Source organism: Macaca nemestrina, chromosome 12, assembly GCF_043159975.1.
Source record: "Macaca nemestrina isolate mMacNem1 chromosome 12, mMacNem.hap1, whole genome shotgun sequence".
In the NCBI taxonomy this organism is placed as follows: domain Eukaryota; kingdom Metazoa; phylum Chordata; class Mammalia; order Primates; family Cercopithecidae; genus Macaca; species Macaca nemestrina.
In genome coordinates this window covers 104,943,247-104,963,237 of record NC_092136.1, presented here as the reverse complement: position 1 = coordinate 104,963,237, position 19,991 = coordinate 104,943,247, and the positions used below count along the sequence as shown (strand labels likewise).

General features: G+C 36.7%; 1 protein-coding gene across 2 annotated transcripts in view; it reads left to right on the top strand.

Moving 5' to 3' along the window:
* Positions 1 to 18,383, top strand: part of LOC105493684 (caspase 5) — a 31,303-nt gene extending 12,920 nt beyond the window's left edge. For both annotated transcript variants that reach the window (XM_011761535.3, XM_011761534.3), the window contains exons 4-10: positions 5,643 to 5,752; positions 6,844 to 7,017; positions 8,562 to 8,796; positions 10,048 to 10,191; positions 11,590 to 11,699; positions 13,238 to 13,340; positions 14,729 to 18,383. In XM_011761535.3, coding sequence (XP_011759837.2) covers positions 5,643 to 5,752; positions 6,844 to 7,017; positions 8,562 to 8,796; positions 10,048 to 10,191; positions 11,590 to 11,699; positions 13,238 to 13,336 — 872 coding nt within the window. In that variant the 3' untranslated portion in view covers positions 13,337 to 13,340; positions 14,729 to 18,383. The remainder of the gene's footprint in view (positions 1 to 5,642; positions 5,753 to 6,843; positions 7,018 to 8,561; positions 8,797 to 10,047; positions 10,192 to 11,589; positions 11,700 to 13,237; positions 13,341 to 14,728) is intronic.
* The last annotated feature ends 1,608 nt before the right edge of the window (positions 18,384 to 19,991 follow it).

Sequence of the window (19,991 nt, the reverse complement as noted above, 5' to 3'; positions counted from 1 at the left end):
CAGGGATGAACTCAATTTACCATAGACTTTAAACTGAAATCTTCAGCCCTGAACTACTACAGTTTACCAATAATCATATATGATCATGAACACAAAGCAACATAAATTGTTCAAACGTCACTACACAAAATAAACTCCCCTTCTCTATGGGGAAAGTTTCCCCTCAACAGAAACCACATGCTAGTATAGTTGTCCAAGATTTTAGGCAAGGATGCATTCTTATTAGTATTTAAACTGGTCTTTTGCAAGTATTTTCCTTTTCCTCAAACCTGGAATGGCAGGGGGAAAATATTCGTTTTAAAAAATCAGAGATAATGCAGCAAATAGGAATCATATTTGTAGCAATAAGGGCTTCAAAATGATTTTAGCAATCCCAGATATCATATATGATGAGCACTAAACTATAAACTGAAATAGCCTATCTGATCAGCAGAGGCTGTGGCAGGAAGGAGGCAGCTGCAAATCCCTGCAGCAGGGGTCCAGTGGCTCCCTGCACTCTGTCTGCATTTGGATTCTCCAGAAAGATCAATCCCAGAACACTTTGAGTACACTGGCCCAGCATACCAGGAAGCTGGGTGGGCTGGGCTATTAGAAGAGGTACAGGCCTTGGACAGGTCTTTGGATATGATTGTAATTCTGAGGGTTTCCAGCAGAGCATTGGATTCTGGAGCGCAGGATAAGAAGAATCCTAGCTATTCGTTTGTTATTTAACAAACTGTTGTATGTACACACACACACACACACACACACACTTATGTACACATATATATACACACACACACACATATATACACATACACACACTATATACCAATGATGTGATTTAGTCAGAGAGAGAACCATGTAAGTCCCTAAGTGATGTGGAAATTGCTTTTCTGATCCTGTACCACTCCACCACTCCCTTTCTTGTGTTAATGTAAAGAGATTGTTGAGCAGATTCCTGAGAGATTCCTGTTTCATTAGATAACAGATAAGACTCAAATTGAAATTTTTATCTAAACTCCTGATTTCCACATTACTTCTTGTTGCCCTGCCAGGCTAATAGAAACTCTCTTTGGAAGCAGATTGTACTATAATATTTATTATTTTGTAATAAAATAGTATTTTTATACTAATTCTACTACTGGATATAAGATAGAATTTCTCTCTAATTTCTAATATTACTGGAAAACACCTGTTCTACACACAGACACATAAAAGTCATTAGGAGATGACTGTTAAGTTGGAAGTTCTCCAGACCTTTAAACAGGAAAACATACCCTCAGACCAGGAATATCCCAGGACCCTGGATGTCTTCACATTGGCAGAATTTTCTGAAATGAGAAGAAAAAGCATCTGTCACTGTTTAATCTATGAAAAAACTGATGCTTAGAAGGTTTGGTTTCCTTAAACACTTATAACTTACTGTATTCCCAGAACTCAGGCTTTTATCATACACTTTAGCAAGACATTTACTTTAAAATATTATTAAAAATGAACAGAAACAAATGATAGAAATATAAAAAATACATGAAATACTACAAAACAATGCAAATTTTATACAGAATAATATTACTTTACTCATGATTCCTATGTCTTGGTTGGATCACTTAACCAAACATAAAAATATGCCCATCCATTCCTTTTATGAAAATAAATCTTCTTATTAGATCTTAGTAAACTTTTCTTCTAGTTTGTATATGAAAATTCCTTTTTCTTTTCCAGAAGGAGGGCTCAATAATCTCCCAGTTTTTCGCACAATATCGGTTAAAAGAGATCAATATTACATTTCACAAGGGGATAGATCAAAATTACTCACAAGCAAACTTATCCAAAAGAGATGTATTATTTCCTCACATTATAAAATATGAGTTGGACAGTGTTGGCTGCTCCAGCAGTTTAGAGACAAGATGTTCAGAGTTATGTCAGAATCTCATACAAATATTTGTCCCTTTGACCTTGGACACAGTACTATTGGTCACTAAACAACATTTCTTCATAAATAGGTGATTTCACAATTTGTTGAAAGATAACTGAAGCCTATTTCCTCTAGAAAAATTAGTAATTAACATAAAGGTTGCTTAAAAAATGCCAGGATGGTACAGAATTCAATATTCTGTTAAGTGTTTGCTGTATGCATATATCTGTATGTAGTGTGAACTAGGAGGGGACTATCACTCCAAAATACGATGTTGTCCCATCCAGTTTTGTAGCCACCAGACAGATGTAGCTATTAAGTACTTAACTTGTGGCTAGTGACACATGTTGAAATAATAATATTTTGAATATATTATTTAAATAAATACATTATTAAAATTATTTTTACCTTTTGTAAATGTGATATTAGAGAATTTAATATTGCACATGGAACACACATTGTATTTCAAATAGATAGCACTCTGACAAGTATTAGCACACTCTTGCCCCGACACAGCAAAAAGTCCAAATAAATAAATGAGTACCCTAGGGTAAAACCACTGGAAAAATCAAACTGTTTTTCTGAATATAGAAAAGCCAAATTTAACTCTAAATCATCAAGAGTTTTTCTCCAGAATAATCAGAATCTATAACTGCATTTTTTTTCTTGGTGGGGTTGGGGGAGATCTGCTTTCTCTGTCAGGGAATTCCCACAATACATTTCCTTAAGCTGGAAATTAGGTACAGCTATAACCCCTACATACAAAGAAGTCTTTTCCTAAGATTTCTCTCTCTCTCTCAAAGTTCTTAGGTGATAAATTCGGTCATAGGGGCAGAAGCCATAATTTATTTATATATATATATATGTATATATATATTATTATTATTATACTTTTAAGTTCTAAGGTACATGTGCATAACGTGCAGGTTTGTTACATATGTATACATGTGCCATGTTGGTGCTGCACTTATTAACTCGTATTTTACATTAGGCATATCTCCTAATGTTATCCCTCCTCCCTCCCCCCACCCCATGACAGGCCCCAGTGTGTGATGTTCCCCTTCCTGTGTCCAAGTGTTTTCATTGTTCAATTCTCACCTATGAGTGAGAACATGCAGTGTTTGGCTTTTTGTCCTTGTGATAGCTTACGGAGAATGAGGTTTCCAGCTTCATCCATGTCCCTACAGAGGACATGAACTCATCCTTTTTTATGGCTGCACAGTATTCCATTGTGTATATATGTCACAGTTTTTTTAATCCAGTCTATCATTGATGAACATTTGGCTTGGTTACAAGTCTTTGCTATTGTGAATAGTGCCACAATAAACATACGTATGCATGTGTCTTTATAATAGCATGATTTATAATCCTTTGGGTATATACCCAGTAATGGGAAGGCAGGGTCAAATGGTATTTCTAGTTCTAGATCCTTGAGGAATCGCCACACTGTCTTTCACAATGGTTGAACTAGTTTACAGTCCCACCAACAGTGTAAAAGTGTTCCTATTTGTCCACATCCTCTCCAGCACCTGTTGTTTCCTGACTTTTTAATGATGGCCATTCTAACTGGTGTGAGATGGTATCTCGTTGTGGTTTTGATTTGCATTTTTCTGATGGCCAGTGATGATGAGCATTTTTTCATGTGTCTGTTGGCTGCATAAATGTCTTCTTTTGAGAAGTGTCTGTTCATATCCTTTGCCCACTTTTTGATGGGGTTGTTTTTTTCTTGTAAATTTGTTTGAGTTTTTTGTAGGTTCTGGATATTAACCCTTTGTCAGATGAGTAGATTGCAAAAGTTTTCTCCCATTCTGTAGGTGGCCTGTTCACTCTGATGGTAGTTTCTTTTGCTGTGCAGAAGCTCTTTAGTTTAATTGGATCCCATTTGTCAATTTTGGCTTTTGTTGCCATTGCTTTTGGTGTTTTAGACATGAAGTCCTTGTGCATGCCTATGTCCTGAATGGTATTGCCTAGGTTTTCTTCTAGGGTTTTTATGGTTTTAGGTCTAACATTTAAGTCTCTAATCCATTTGAATTAATTTTTCTATAAGGTGTAAGGAAGGGATCCAGTTTCAGCTTTCTACATGTGGCTAGCCAATTTTCCCAACACCATTTATTAAATAGGCTTGTTTTTATCACGGTTGTCAAAGATCAGATGGTTGTAGATGTGTGGTATTATTTCTGAGGGCTCTGCTCTGTTTCATTGGTCTATATCTCTATTTTGGTACCAGTACCATGCTGTTTTGGTTACTGTAGACTTGTAGTATAGTTTGAAGTCAGGTAGTGTGATGCTTCCAGCTTTGTTCTTTTGGCTTAGGATTGTCTTGGCAATGCAGGCTCCTTTTTGGTTTCCATATGAACGTGAAAGTAGTTTTTTTCCAATTCTGTGAAGAAAGTCATTGGTAGCTTAATGGGGATGGCACTGAATCTATAAATTACCTTGGGCAGTATGGCCATTTTCATGATATTGATTCTTCCTATCCATGAGCATGGAATGTTCTTCCATTTTTTTGTATTCTCTTTTATTTCGTTGATCAGTGGTTTGTAGTTTCCTTGAAGAGATCCTTCACATCCCTTGTAAGTTGGATTCCTAGGTGTTTTATTCTATTTGAAGCCTGGCCAGAACTTCCAACACTAAGTTGAATAGGAGTGGTGAGAGAGGGCATCCCTGTCTTGTGCCAGTTTTTAAAGGGAATGCTTCCAGGTTTTGCCCATTCAGTATGATATTGGCTGTGGGTTTGTCATAAATAGCTCTTATTATTTTGAGATACGTTCCATCAATACCTAATTTATTGAGAGTTTTTAGTATGAAGGGCTATTGCATTTTGTCAAAGGATTTTTCTGCATCTATTGAGATAATCATGTGTTTTTGGTCTTTGGTTCTGTTTATATGCTGGATTATGTTTATTAATTTGTGTTTGTTGAACCAGCCTTGCATCTCAGGGATGAAGCCCACTTGATCATGGTGGATAAGCTTTTTGATGTGCTGCTGGATTTGGTTTGCCAGTATTTTACTGAGGATTTTTGCATCAATGTTCATCAGGGATATTGGTCTAAAATTCTCTTTTTTTTTTTTTGTTGTGTCTCTGCCAGGCTTTGGTATCAGGATGATGCTGGGCTCATAAAATGAGTTAGGGAGGGTTCCCTCTTTTTCTATTGATTGGAATAGTTTCAGAAGGAATGGTACCAACTCCTCCTTGTACCTCTGGTAGAATTCGACCATGCATCTGTCTGGTCCTGGACTTTTTTTGGTTGGTAGGCTATTAATTACTGCCTCAATTTCAGAGCCTGTCATTGGTCCATTCAGGGATTCACCTTTTTCCTGGTTTAGTCTTGGGAGAGTGTATGTGTTCAGGAATTTATCCATTTCTTCTAGATTTTCTAGTTTATTTGCATAGAGGTGTTTATAGTATTCTCTGATGGTAGTTTGTATTTCTGTGGGATAGATGGTGATATCCCCTTTATCATTTTTTATTGCATCTATTTGATTCTTCTCTCTTTTCTTCTTTATTAGTCTTGCTAGCGGTCTATCAATTTTGTTGATCTTTTCAAAAAAACAGTTCCTGGATTCATTGATTTTTTGAAGGGTATTTTTGTGTCTCTTCCTCCTTTAGTTCTGTTCTGATCTTTGTCATTTCTTGCCTTCTGCCAGCTCTTGAATGTGTTTGCTCTTGCATCTCTAGTTCTTCTAATTGTGATGTTAGGGTGTCAATTTTAGATCTTAATTTATATTTTGTGATATCCCACAGCTCTTCTGCAAATTGAGGCTGGACCACCTGAGTCAGCAGAATCTACAAATACTCTCATACTTTGTCCTCATGAAGAATTCCTGAGACGGTGTAAAGAAAACCATGATGAGGTTCCGTGCTCTCTGCATGAAATGGGGAAAAAGAGAGAAACAATTGCTTTCACTAAATGCACATTTTTAAAAATGGGGTCTTGCTCTGTTGCCCAGCCTGGAGTGCCATGGTGTGATCATAGCTGACTGCTGTCTGGAACACATTGGCTCAAGAGATTCTCTAGCCTCAGCCTCCCAAGTAATTAGGACTACAGATGCACACTACCATGCCAGGCTGATTTTTTTTTTTTTTTGTAGAGACATAGTCTCACTATGTCACCCAGTCTGTTCTCCAAATCCTGTCTTCATGAGCCTTGGCCTCCCCAAGCGCTGGGATTACAGGCTGGAGCCACAGTACCAGCCATAAATGCAGAAATACATAAAGCAGTAAATGATGAGGGGGTGGTGACAGTGGTAACCTTTACGATAGATGCTTTCAGTAGGCAAGGATTCATATGGCTTCAAACAGATACCAATGCTCTTTCAACCCATGATAAAATGTAGCTTCCTCATTTTTATCATTTATTGATTTTTGTATCTATTTGGGATTTACTACCATTTCAGATATAGTCACAAAAATGTTTTTAAGATAACATGGCTGAGTAGTAATTGTTTGTACTCTAGTTGAAAAGCCTAGACATAAAATATATTTGAAAAGTATAATTAAATCTTGAAAATCATTGTAAGTTTATGTTTTTAAAATAGTACCAAAGGCAAAGAATATTTGCTATATTTATTTTTACTGGAGCCAATGACAACATCTCTTGGTTTATATGAAATTTGATTTGAACCTGAATATAAGAAATGTTTGAGTAGGTGGAGAAGAAAAAGAAGGAAGGGGGTAGGAATTATTCAGTTTCCTCAAGATTCTTGAGTGATCATTCCAGATATGTCCCAGTTCTTGCTCTGGGCTCTAGAGAGAGGAAAGTTAAATAATATTTCCAGATATGTCCTGGTTCTTGGTCTGGGCTCTTGAGAGAGAGGGGAAGGCAGTGTCTTTTGATAGAGTTTAGAGAAGGGGGCAGCTGCATGAAAAAAGCAAAATAATGAGGCATATGGAGGTTGAAAAGAGACTCATGTAATCAAAGTCGCTTCATCTCCATCTCCTGCAGATCTATCCAATAAAAAAGAGAGAGGACCGCAAACGCCTAGCTCTCATCATATGCAATACAAAGTTTCATCATCTGCCACCAAGGACTGGGGCTGACTTTGACATCCTGGGGATGAAAGGGCTGCTTCAGGGCCTGGGCTACAATGTGGTTGACAAAACGAAACTCACAGCCAGGGTAAGAACCCCTAAGCCATCTCACACTCACCCATGGGCAACATATATTCTTCTAATTAGTTAGCTTTATAGAAGTTCAACAAGGTTTAACAACCTCTGGGTTCATGTGTGTGTGTGCGCACGCATACACGCACACATGCACTAGCAAAAGAAACTATTGAATACATAAATCTGTGTCTCTTCTGAGCCTCAAATACCCTCAACTCCATAAAACTAGACAAAATATGATTGGCATGTATTTTCACAATTATTATTGAGTTCCAGTAAGATCAGGTGATTGGGATGTAGCCCCAAGATTTCACAGAAAATCACAGAGTAATGTGTTTTTGGCATGAGTGCACTTTTTTTTTTTTTTTGAGACGGAGTCTCACTCTGTCACCCAGACTGGAGTGCAGCAGTATGATCTCGGCTCACTGCAACATTCACCTTCCAGGTTCAAGCAATTCTCCTGCCTCAGCCTCCCGAGTAGCTGGGACTACAGGCGCGTGCCACCACGCCCAGCTAATTTTCTGTATTTTTAACAGAGATGGGGTTTCACCGTGTTAGCCAGGATGGTCTCGATCTCCTGACCTCGTGATCTGCCCGCCTCAGCCTCCCAAAGTGTTGGGATTACAGGCGTGAGTCACTGCACCTGGCACAGGAGTGCACTCTTAAAACAAATATTAAATCCAAACTTTGGGGCCAAGAGCTTTTCCTGATGCTGTGGATAAGTCTGTAAATGATACAAGAAGCTTCAAATTTATAAGGATCTAGGTTAGAGTGGAGGTAAAATCTCACAATATAAGCAAAACCAGACCAATTTCAGAGAATGAGTGTGTATATGTGTCTGTATAAGAATAAGAAGAGAATCCAAAATAAGCAAAAAGAAAACAAAAAGGAAACATGAGAGTGAATGTTGGATGGAGTGTGACGTTTTTGGGTTGGTCCAGAAAAGCCTCTGTCGGGAGAGAACACAGGAGTTGGACTGAACTACCAAAAGGAATGAGATGGCTCTGGGAAGATGTGAATGCAGTGCCTTCCAAGTAGGGGGAGCTACCTGTGAAAGAGCTGAGCTGAAAATGAAACTGGCACACGTGAGGCACAAGAGAAGACCAGTATGACTAGAGATTGAAGCAGAACAGACATAATGTAAGGGTGAGAATGGTCAGGCAAGAAGATTGATTTTATTCTAAGCAACGTACATTGGATTTTACAAGGATGGTGCTGTGATGCATTTATAACACATGACTCTTGTTAGGAAAGGAGAGACAAGATTGAGATTTAAAAAAAGTAATATAAGTAACATATAAAAATATACAGTATATTAAGAAGACAGTGCATGGTGCGTCAGCAGGGAGAAAAAGTAGGAACCCACAGCTCCGCTACGAAGGAAAAAATAAACAAAAAAACAAAAAACATAAAACAGCTGTCATGACTGAGTAAGCACTATGTGAAGCACCGTGACACAGATGTCACATATTTTACTTGTTTCACTCATGGTAAATCTAGGACATCCTATTAATTGTGATGCTTCTCTGACTGAAGTTAGACATTGCTCTTTTACAGGAAATGGAGTCAGAACTGAGGGCTTTTGCTAGGCGACCAGAGCACAAGTCCTCCGATAGCACGTTCATAGTGCTTATGTCTCATGGCATCCTGGAGGGAATCTGCGGAACTGCACATGATGAGAAAAACCCAGATGTGCTGCTTTATGACACCGTCTTCCAGATATTCAACAACCGAAACTGCCTCAATCTAAAGGACAAACCCAAGGTCATCATTGTCCAGGCCTGCAGAGGCAGTGAGTGCTGGGACTGAACATCTAACAGTTATGACGGTGTATGCAGAGGATTTTGATGTTTAGTTTATATTTAGGGGCAACAGTCTTAGACCCCATCTAGTGCAAATAAAGTACAATGAATTCTAAAGAAACTCTACCTAAGGGTCTGGTATAATGAGAAATTGTCTCATCAGCGGAGAAATTTCTGTACAATTTTATCCACAGTAAGCGGTGAGGGAGATCACCAGAATCCCTAAATCAAAGTTAAACAGAAATACTGAAACTTTGGAATGGAATCATTTTCATGATAGCTTGATTTGTAAATGTTTTACAGACATTTTGACATTATGTGGTTTCTGAAGAATTTGCACTTGCAACTGAAGTTATCATGTGAGACACGCACCCTATTTATTTATAGTTGTTGAAAGGAAAACGAGTAGGGAGTTAAGGAAACTTAAGGGGTTTAAGTCAATCTTCTCTCTCTCTCTTTTTATTCCTGACTTCCAATTGCCTCATGACTATTGGGATGTATGTTTTGTTTGTTTTTTAAGAAAGCAGAAATAACTTAACTGAAAACTGGTAATGACATGATAAATTCACTGTTAATTGACACATTGTTGAATGACACTAGAGACGAAGCAAAGTGTGTGTGTGTGTGTGTGTGTGTGTGTTTGCATGTGTGTGGGTCTGTATATATGTATTAAATTAGTTAGAACACTGAAAAATAACAAGGTGGGCAACTGTGATAGCCATGGTAAGGGAGGCACAGCAGTGTATAAAAAGTTGATGCCTCTTGAACCAACCCAAATGCCCATCAATGATAGACTGGATATAGAAAATGTGGTACATATATCCCATGGAATATGGTGTAGTCATAAAAAGGAATGAGATCATGTCCTTTGCAGGAACATGAATGAAGCTGGAAGCCATCATCCTCAGCAAATTAATGCAGGAACAGAAAACCAAACACTGCATGTTCTCACTTATAAGTGAGGGCTGAACAGTGAGAATACATGGATACAAGGAAGGGAACATCACACACCGGGGCCTGTCGGGAGGTCGGGGGGAAGGGGTAGGAGAGCCTTAAGGCAAATACTTAATGCACGTGGCTTAAAACCTATATGATAGGTTGATAGGTGCAGCAAACCACAATGGTACACATATAACTATGTAACAAACCTACACATTCTGCATTTCTATTCTGGAACTTAACGTAACCTAAAAGACAGAAAAAAAGAAAAGAAAGTTGATGTATCTTTGATGTCTCTACAGAAGGACGTGGGGAACACTGGGTCAGAGACTCTCCAGCATCCTTGGCAGTCATCTCTTCACAGTCACCTGAGAACCTGGAGGAAGATTCTGTTTGCAGAGTCCACGTGGAGAAGGACTTCATTGCTTTCTGTTCTTCAACACCACGTATGTGTCTTTTAGCAACAGTAAAAAATGTGGGGGTGCTGAGGACACCTTTGAATGACCCTATGAAATCAACATAGGCCCTAGGCAACAATGAGTTGAGAGAATGGTGTGTGCTCTCTATATATTTTGCATGATCTTATGTGTGCTGTGAGAACAGATTCCTTCCCCCTCCCACACACACATTTTAAGAAATTGTAGTTTTTTTATAAGTGTTACACTTTACAGTCAAAGGTATGCCAAATATTGTAAAGCAATACAATACAAGTAACCGCATTCATCACACACCACGTAAACATAAATGATGGATTCTGTTTTTTCATCAAATCCATTTAACATTTTGAATATAAGTTTTATGGATCCCAGTACTGGCTGTCTTTCTAAATGAGCAACTTCAAGCCCTCTTCCACATACATTCCACTTGATCCTACAAAGAGCAATGTTATTGAGTGTCCAGATAAAAATGTGAATGCCCTTTAAAAAAAAGTAGGAAATGTTAGGGTGGGGCTAATTAGGTCTAATTACAGGAAACAGTGGTTTGCATTTCACCTCTAGGTAATCATCCTAAAGGTCTTTACATTTTACTCTTTCCAAGTTGTAAATTTTTAAGTCTTATTTTTAAACCACTTTATGGAGGCATAACTGACATACAAAAACTGTACATATTTAATGCATGCAACTTAATAAGTTTGGAGATTAGTACACACCCCTCAAATCATCACCCAAATCTATGCTGTAAATATCTCTGTCTCCTCCAAAAGATTCCTCCAGCTCTCTATTTATTATTATCATCATTCTGCAAGGGTGTGATAAAGATAATTTATATAAGATCTACTCTCTTTACAAATTTTTAAGTGTATAAGACAGGATTATTTACTATTGGCACCATATTATACAGTATTTTTCTATGATATTTTAATCTTCTATAACTGAAACTTTGGATGTGTTCATCTATTTTGTTTATTGTATGGTAAAAGACATCATGGTGCAATCTGTAAACAATCCTGGAACCAGAAAGCAATTTTTTGTTGCTTCCTCACTGAACCTTTATTCATCCTTCTGGGCTTCTGTTCTTTACTTTGTAAAGTGGAACAATTCCAGTTATTTCTCAAGACCCCTTTTCTAAGCAAAGTGAATGAACATGAGGTCCATAATAGGAAGTCAGTTCCAAGAATGAAAATACAATCACTATGCAATCTCTTGTAATGTTTACAAGCTGTCTTTTTTGTTCAACCTTTGCCAGCTTTTCTGTTTCCTCTGTGTGAAACCTAAGTAAATGTTAGGTTATAAGGGATTTCCATAAATCTATCAAGTAAATTCCCAAGCTATGCAAAAACAAAAATATAAACAAAAACATAGTGAAAGTCGTAGCCCAAGGTATATCAGTCTGTATCATCATAGATAACATGTCCTGGAGAGACCGCACAAAGGGTTCCATCTTCATCACGGAACTTATCACATGCTTCCAGAAATATTCTTGGTGCTACCACCTAATGAAAATATTTCAGAAGGTAAGCTTCCGTTTCCTTTTCTAGTCATTTATTTATTTGCTCAGAAAGAATTTATCATTATTCCCTAATCGAATGAAAATGACACACTTCTTCAGGCAAGCAAAAGTAGGACGGCACCTGATTTCTGTCATTCAGGTGTTTAAAATCTGGTTTAGAGAAAGAAATTGTCAATATATCCCAGAAGAAGAGCAAAGTAAAACAAAATAATATCAGCTATAAGCTTCATGTTTTGGGTTGTAAGTTATTAAAATTCAGAGAATAGAAAACATTTTGAAATAATTTTGATTAATTTACTAAATGGATAAAAACTGGATGGAGGTGATGGACTTCATCCTGATAACAAAGGGGTAAATGAGGTTTGCATGGCTTAAGACTACCTAGGACTCACACTTTTGTGAGAGATATGGATACTGGAAATATGGGCTGACAAAAAAATGTGTAATTACACATTGTGGTAGAATTCATAAAGGCATGTAAGAGGGAATAAAAAAGAAATCACTCTTTCCATGGAAAAGGGCAGAAGGGAAGGTTTACTATTCTTTGCCCAACTTGGGACCTTCCTTATTCCCCGTCCTTCCTATTTTATTTTCTCCACAGTTCTTATCTCCTCCCACTAAGCATATATTAATAGTTTATTTATGTGTCTGTTTTTTACCTGTATTTACTCACTAACATGCAAACTTCAAGAAGGCGGGGATTTGCTCAGCACCTCAATATGCCTGACATATAGCAGACATTCAATTAATATATATTGAATAAATAGATGCATAAATGAATAGATAAATGTTCCTTCTCTTTTTAAGGGAAAATAGGATTGGTATTAACACAGGAAAGTGTGGTTGTTTCTAAATTAAAAATTGTAGAAAACAGTAAAACTCTTGTGGGAAGAAGAATATATACCACTGGCGTTTAAAGAAGATTGTACCATAAATTGAGACAGGGTTTCTGTGAATAGAGAACTGGGACGTTAAGTCCTTTTGGATGATTAGGAATGAGACATTGTACTTTTGAGGGTATTCCTGGAAAAAGACTAGAAATACTGGATTTACGGTAAGCAGGATCTCACTGATCAGTCCTTGCATAAGATTTCAGGGGTCAGCTTGGTGGTGTCGGCATGAAAGTTGTTCAGTGTTCAGGCCTTAAAGCAAGATTCTGGGATTTAATTCTACTTAAATTGAAGAATCAGCCTTGGTGAGGGTTGAAAGTACTGTCTTCCATATCCAGTTCTCATGAGCATATCTCAAGGGATATTTAATTGATTTCCACATCTGTAGGTCAAAAATGGAAAACAGAGAAAATGGAGGTTGAAAAGCCTTGACTTGGCATGCAGTGTTTATTTTGATGTAAAGTGTACAGTCTGACATGGGGTGTCAATTCTAAGAGGTAGGGTAGCAGCGTTAAGGAGTTGGAATATCCATGGGCTTGGTCCTATCAACCCTGGAAGCTGTCTTCATTCCAGGTATTTCCTGGTTCATGGTGCAAAGTGCTTTCTGAGAATCCAAAATCCCTTATATCTCATCTACTGTTTTTTCTTTTAGGTACAGAAATCATTTGAAATTCCAATGGCTAAAGCCCAGATGCCCACCATAGAACGAGTATCCTTGACAAGAGATTTCTACCTCTTTCCTGGCAATTGAAAATGTAAGTATTGAGAGTTGTTGGAGGGTGAAATAAATGAAAGAGCTATATTAGTGGTGAAGTTCAATGACCAATGACAGCTGACCACTTGTATGGTCAAGTTAGAGTTCTTTATTGACGCAGTCTGGTGAGAATTTATGTGCTCTTTTTTATTCTACTTATATGCATTTAGTTTCCCCCAACTATATAATCAATCAAGGAGGTAAGGAAAATTGCAGCAAAATGTAATACACAATGAAAGTCCTAGGTTAGTAATTATTAAAATAGTAATGTATAAACATTACCATTATTAATTATATTCATCGATCTCTCATACACTCCCTCTGTCTCTCTCTCTGTTTCTCTCCCATCTGCCACACTTAGTTGCCAACATTGCATCAGACCTTGAACAAAACAGAGTAAACACAGGAGCTAACTATGGGGAAAGCAAGGCTTTGGTCCTCTGAGTGCATGTATCACATTACTGTTGTTGACTTTCTCCTTAGTTCAGCTAAAGATGGGGTCCTTGTCACATGACCATGAGAAATTAGACTCACAGACAATCTGAAAGGTGAAGAGGGCAGGGTTTATTGTGTGAAAAGGAAAAAAAATGGGAAACGGACCCTTCACAGAGCCAGAATCCTGCTAGTGCCTTTCTGCCTTGCAGTTTGAATACCAGGTACCACCCAGGAAGAGGAGGGGCCAGGCTTCTCCCTGCTGCAAATGGCATGAACTTCCCAAGGCTCCACCCCAGTGCACATTCTTCCCAGTGCACAGGCTGGTGGGAGGTTCTGCCAGGGAGTGCTTTTTACTTGGCTCTCTCATTACTGACATTCAGCCACAGTTATTGGACAGTAGAAAATACATGCTTAACTGTAGGTATTTTATTCAGGAAACCTTCCTTGAAATAATGAAATTAGAATAGAGAGTGGACAGAGTTGGAGAGTGAACCATGAGGTTCTTATGCAGGAGAGGTGTTCCAGCACAGAATACAAGGGCAAATGCCCTGAGGCAGATAAATGCTAAACATGTTTAAAAAGAACTACAATGAGACAGTGTGACCAAAAGAGAATGCAAGTGAGGGAAATGACAGAGACAAATTAGGAGAAACAGTGAGGAGCCTCATCACATTGTGCTTGAACGTCACATGGTAAATATTTAAAAAAATATTATCTGAGTAGATAGGAAAACCTTCCAGTGCTTTGGAAAAGAGAAGTGACTTAATTTAATTCAGGTTTTACAAAGCTACTCCTAAGTACTTTTTGCTAAACAAGTCACAGAGGTCACAGATGGAAGTCAAGGGAAATGACAAAAGCATATGGCAGAAGATGGAAGAAGAATCATAATGAGGGATGGGATGAAGGCAGTGAAGGATAACCATCTTGACCTTCTGTCCTTTCTCTCTTCTGCAGGAAACCACAGGCAGCCCAGCCCTCCTCTGTCAACACCAAAGAGCACCTTTACCTGTATAGCTTGCATATTCAACATTTGGTGTTTTGATAAAAGATGGTATCTTTTTAGATTGTATGAACTGTATATTTTTAGATTCTCTCATAGACAATATAATTTCCATGAAAATGGTGGACAAGTGGAAATGAAATGGAAGGAGCTAACTGGATTTTCGAGTTTCATGGCTGATGTAACATCTATACTTGGCTGATGAAGACTACTGGCTGTGACTTACCGCCAACAATAGGATGAAAGAAGATGGTGTCTAAAAGTATAAGAAAGATACCACCTCATACCCATTAGAAGACTCCCATCAAAACATACAAACAAACAGAAAATAACAGGTGTTTGCAGGGATGTAGATAATTGGAACCCTGTGCTCTGTTGGTGAGAATGCCAAATGGCACCACTGTGGAAAACAGTATGGAAATTCCTCACAAAAGTAAAGCTAGAATTATCATAGGATTCAAACTCCACCTTTGGGTACATACCAAAAATAATTGAAAGCAGGGTCTCAAATATATATTTATACACCCATGTTCATGGCAATGTTGCTCATGTTATCTAAAATCTGGAAGCAACAAAAGTATCCATGGACTGAAAAATTGATAAGTAAAATATCATATATAGATATACTAAAATGTAATTTAGCATAGAAAAGAGGGAAGTTCTGACATATGCTAAAATATAGAGGAACTTTGAGGACATTATGCTAGGTAAAATAAGCCATTCACACACACAAAAATACAATATGATCACACTTATATGAGGCACCTAGATGATCAGATTCACAGAGACAGAAAGTAGAATGGTGATTGCCAGGTGCTAGGGCAGGAGAAAATGAAGAGTCATTTAATGGTTATAAAGTTTCAGATTTACAAGATAGAAAGAATTCTGGAGGTAGATGGGTGATTGTTGTGCAAAATTAGGAATGTATTTAATACTATTTGGCTGTACGCTTAAAACTGTTAAGCTTGTAATTTTGTTATGACATTTTACTATGATAAAAATTGCGAAAATATAATGATAAAATTGAAAGCGAGAAGGTATGAGAGCAACATTAATCAACTTACATAGAGAAAATTTTAGCTACTGAGCAACATTGATGAAAGAAGAAATTATGGTTAAATATATTATTAATTGTTTCACAATTAATAAAAGATTTGAACATCATGACATCATCAAATATTAGGTAGAATAGACTAAATATGTGGCAATGTAAGTGAACTGCATCTCGTTTTTCATATGAGGTAGTCAATGGCATTGTTTATGTTCTATATATCAGGAAACACAGAGCTGTAAGAGTCATTATTGAAAATTCCAAATGTTACTGCCAAACAAAACAAAACAAAAACTATTGAAGGAAATTACATCTAGTATGTGGGACTGAAGGTGGGACGAGTTGTACTGGGAAATATGATTTTTATTATATTATTTTCTGTACTACGGACTGTCTCATGAATGTATTACTTTGACAAAACATTTAAAATTATATTGAATTGACACTTTTAATAATTTATAGATGTCCAAAAATCAGATAGTATTGAATTTTAATGTGTTGGATTTTTAAAGGGTTTGTCATATGTTGTGAAGCAAAAATTAAACAAATGGAGCAAATTGTTGATAATATAATAATATGATACTGGTGCTATAAGGAAAAAGGTATAGGTAAATATGTGTCTGCCAGTTATTTATTTCTGGGTATCAAAACACCCAAAACTTCAGTAGTTTAATGCAATAAGCATTTACTATTGTTCACAAGGTTACCAGTTAGCTAAGTAGTTCTTGACTCTGCTGAGATTATCCATCTGTCTGAGATCACCTGTGCATGGGGTAGGCCTCTTTACTGAAAGGCTAGGATCTCTCATATGTTTGGAAAGCGCATGGCTGGAAGGTGGTCTAGAATGACCTTGGCTGGGGCAATTAGCCTCTTTTCCATATGATGTGTCTTATCAGCTAGCCATGTAGCTCAGGCTCATCCTAATTTAGGTTCAGGTGTCTACGAGGAAGAAGAGCACCAGGCTTTGTAAAGCCTGAGCTGGGAATTGCACCAGATCCTTATACTGCATTATGTTGGCCAAAACCAAATCATAAGACTAGTTCAGGGTTGAAGCAAAGGGCAAGGATACTAGGAAGCCAATGATTAAGGAAATCAATAAAATCAGTAATGTATTAAGTGTTTTACAAAAGCATAGAAAAAATTCAGAAAGATGCAAGCTAAACATATAACTGTGGTTACCTTGTGTCAAATTAAAGAGTGTGGATAACCCTTTTCCACTTTACAAACTTTTCTGTTGTTTAATTTTAGTGGCAAACCTATATTTATTATCCGAAAATGATTTAAGTATCAGTCTTTTGTATATTTAATGAACAAAAATACCCAAGTGAGTGTGATAGATAAACAATACCCCAATAGACAAATGAGCAGAACTGGAGAGAGAAGAAAAGAGATCACTTATGTGACTTTTTGAAATAGTGAACGGAGTATCACTGGCAGCCTGAAGTCAGACTCTGTCCCCTCACCTTCCAGATTTATACTTCCAGGGTTGTGCAGGCATCAGTGGAGTGAGAACTCCCAGCAATTTAGAGGCTAGTGGTGGTACAATGAAAAATAAGAGTTTAATTTGAATTATTAATGGTGTTAAAAATTGACAGGAAAGCAGAACATAGAGACTTACGTTTGCGTGTAAGTGTGCATGCTTTCATTGTGATAGATTTGTTATATCCAAAAGAAAATTTTATGAGGGGGAGGAAAAATCATTGAGATTTTTCTCAATTGAGAGTGCGAAATGATAAGACAAATTTGGGAAAAAAAATTGTATGGTTGCAATGTAAAAGTTAAATTATGGTTTGAAAAGATTAGATGAACTGATGAAACATATAGGAGTAATTATTTGTCCTGGGGACAGTGTAAATTATTTTAGAATATTATTTAACAGGGGCATTCTATATAGTCAGATTTATAATTAAGAAAGATGGCTTACAGAATGAACAGCAGGTTGAATGGCGTACAAGAAGTCAAAATTGCCCGTGTTACAGTTCTTTGCCAAGATTCCTAAAACTAAGGTTGGATAGAATTAGAATTCATAACTAGGAATCAAAGTAAAAATGAATTGGATTCAAATAATATTCGTACTTTTTTCTGTTAGTCTTTCATTTCCAAGAGACTTCTCTTTCCCTTCATTCATTTGTGTAGCTATCTTCCATTGGAGAGAATAATAATCAATAATGTCACCCAAAGAGAAAATAATAATTTGACTCAAAAGGGGAACATTAGACTTAAAAATATATACATATATAAAAACTCTCTTATCTGCTTTGAAGGGCAGGCATTTTCTGAAATAAAGACAAAAATTTAGTGAAACTATTTTCCTTTACTCAGAAGAAGGATCCACCGCATTCCTTGTTTCCCTTTCAGTGAAAGAGAAGTAAATAGTGTTGACATATACTCACATTAGCAAGTATTTACACGTATTTTGAAAGTTTTAAAGACATGGTCCCTGTAATCTTTTGCCTTGTAATCTTTTGATCCATAATCCCACCCCACCATCACTTTTAGTTGGAGAATATGTATAACAACAGAGAAAAGTATGAGATGCTTTTTAACTTTTAATTTTTGTGTTAGATGCTTTTTAACTTTTAATTTTTGTGTTATTACAAATAATGAATGCATTTATGAGATACATGAGATATATTGATACAGGCATGCAGTGCACAATAATTACATCATGAAAAAGTAGGATATTTATACCCGCAAGCATGTATTCTTTGTGTTACAATCAAATTATCCCCTTTTAGTTATTTTTTAATGTGCAATTAAATTATTTTGACTGTAGTCACTTGCTGTACTCTCAATTACTAGGTCTTATTCATTCAGTCATTCTAACTTTTTGTACCTATTAACCATTCCTACCTCCTACAACCCTCCACTACCTTTCCAGCTTCTGGTAATCAACTTTATACTCTCTATACTCATAAGTTAAATTGTTTTTATTTTTAGATTCCACAAATACATGAAAACATGCGAGGTTTGTCTTTCTGTGGCTGGCTTATTTTACTTAATGTAATGACTTCCCATTCCACCCGTGTTGTTGCAAATGACAGAATCTCAGTCTTTCTTATGACCGAATAGTACTGCATTGTGTATATGTACCACATTTTATTTATCCATGCATTTGTTGATGGACACTTACATTGCTTCCAAATCTTAGCTGATGTAAACAGTGCTGCAAAAAATATGGGAGTGTGGATGTCTCAATATGCTGATTTTCTTTCTTTTGGCTACATACCCCAAAGTGGAATTGCTGGATTATATGGTAGCTTTATCTTTAATTTTTTTGAGGAGGCTCCAAACTGTTCTTCATAGTGGTTGCACTAATTTATATTATCAACAGTGTATGAAAGTTTCCTTTTCTCCACATCTTCACCAGCACTGGTTATTGCCTATCATTTGGATAAAAGTCATTTTAACTGGGGTGAGATGATGTCTCATTGGAGTTTTGATTTGCATTTCTCTAATGATCAATGGTGCTGAACATCTTTTCATAAGCTTGTTTGTTATTTTTATGTTTTCTTTTGAGAAATATCTATCCAAATATTTTACACATTTTTAAATTAGATCAACAGATTTTTTTCCTATAGAGTTGTTTCAGCTCCTTATAAATTTTGGTTGTGAATCCCTTTTAATTTGGAGAGTTTGCAAATATTTTCTCCCATTCTGTTGGTTGTCTTTCCTTTTGATTATTTTCTTTATTCCACATATGCTTTTTAACATGATGTGATTCTATTTGTCTATTTTTGTTTTTGTTGCTTGTGCTTGTGGGGTATTATTCAAAAAATTTTTGCCCACACCAATGTCCTAATAGTTTCCCTAATATTTTGTTTTAGTAGTTTCATAATTTGGGATCTTAGATTTAAATCTTTCTTCTGTTTTGATTTTGTTTTTGGATGTGGCAAGAGATAAGGGTGTAGTTTCATTTTTCTGCAAATGGATATCCTGTTTTCCCAGTGCCATTTATTGAAAGGGCTATCTTTTCCCCAGGGTCTTGACACCTTTGTCAAAAATGAGTTCATTGTAGGTGTGTAAATTTGTTTCTGTGTTCTCTATTTTGTTCCATTGGTCTATGCATCTGTTTTTATGCCAGTACCATGCTGTTTTAATTACTATAGTTCTGTAGTATAATTTGAAATTATATAATGTGATTCCTCTAGTTTTGTTCCATTTGC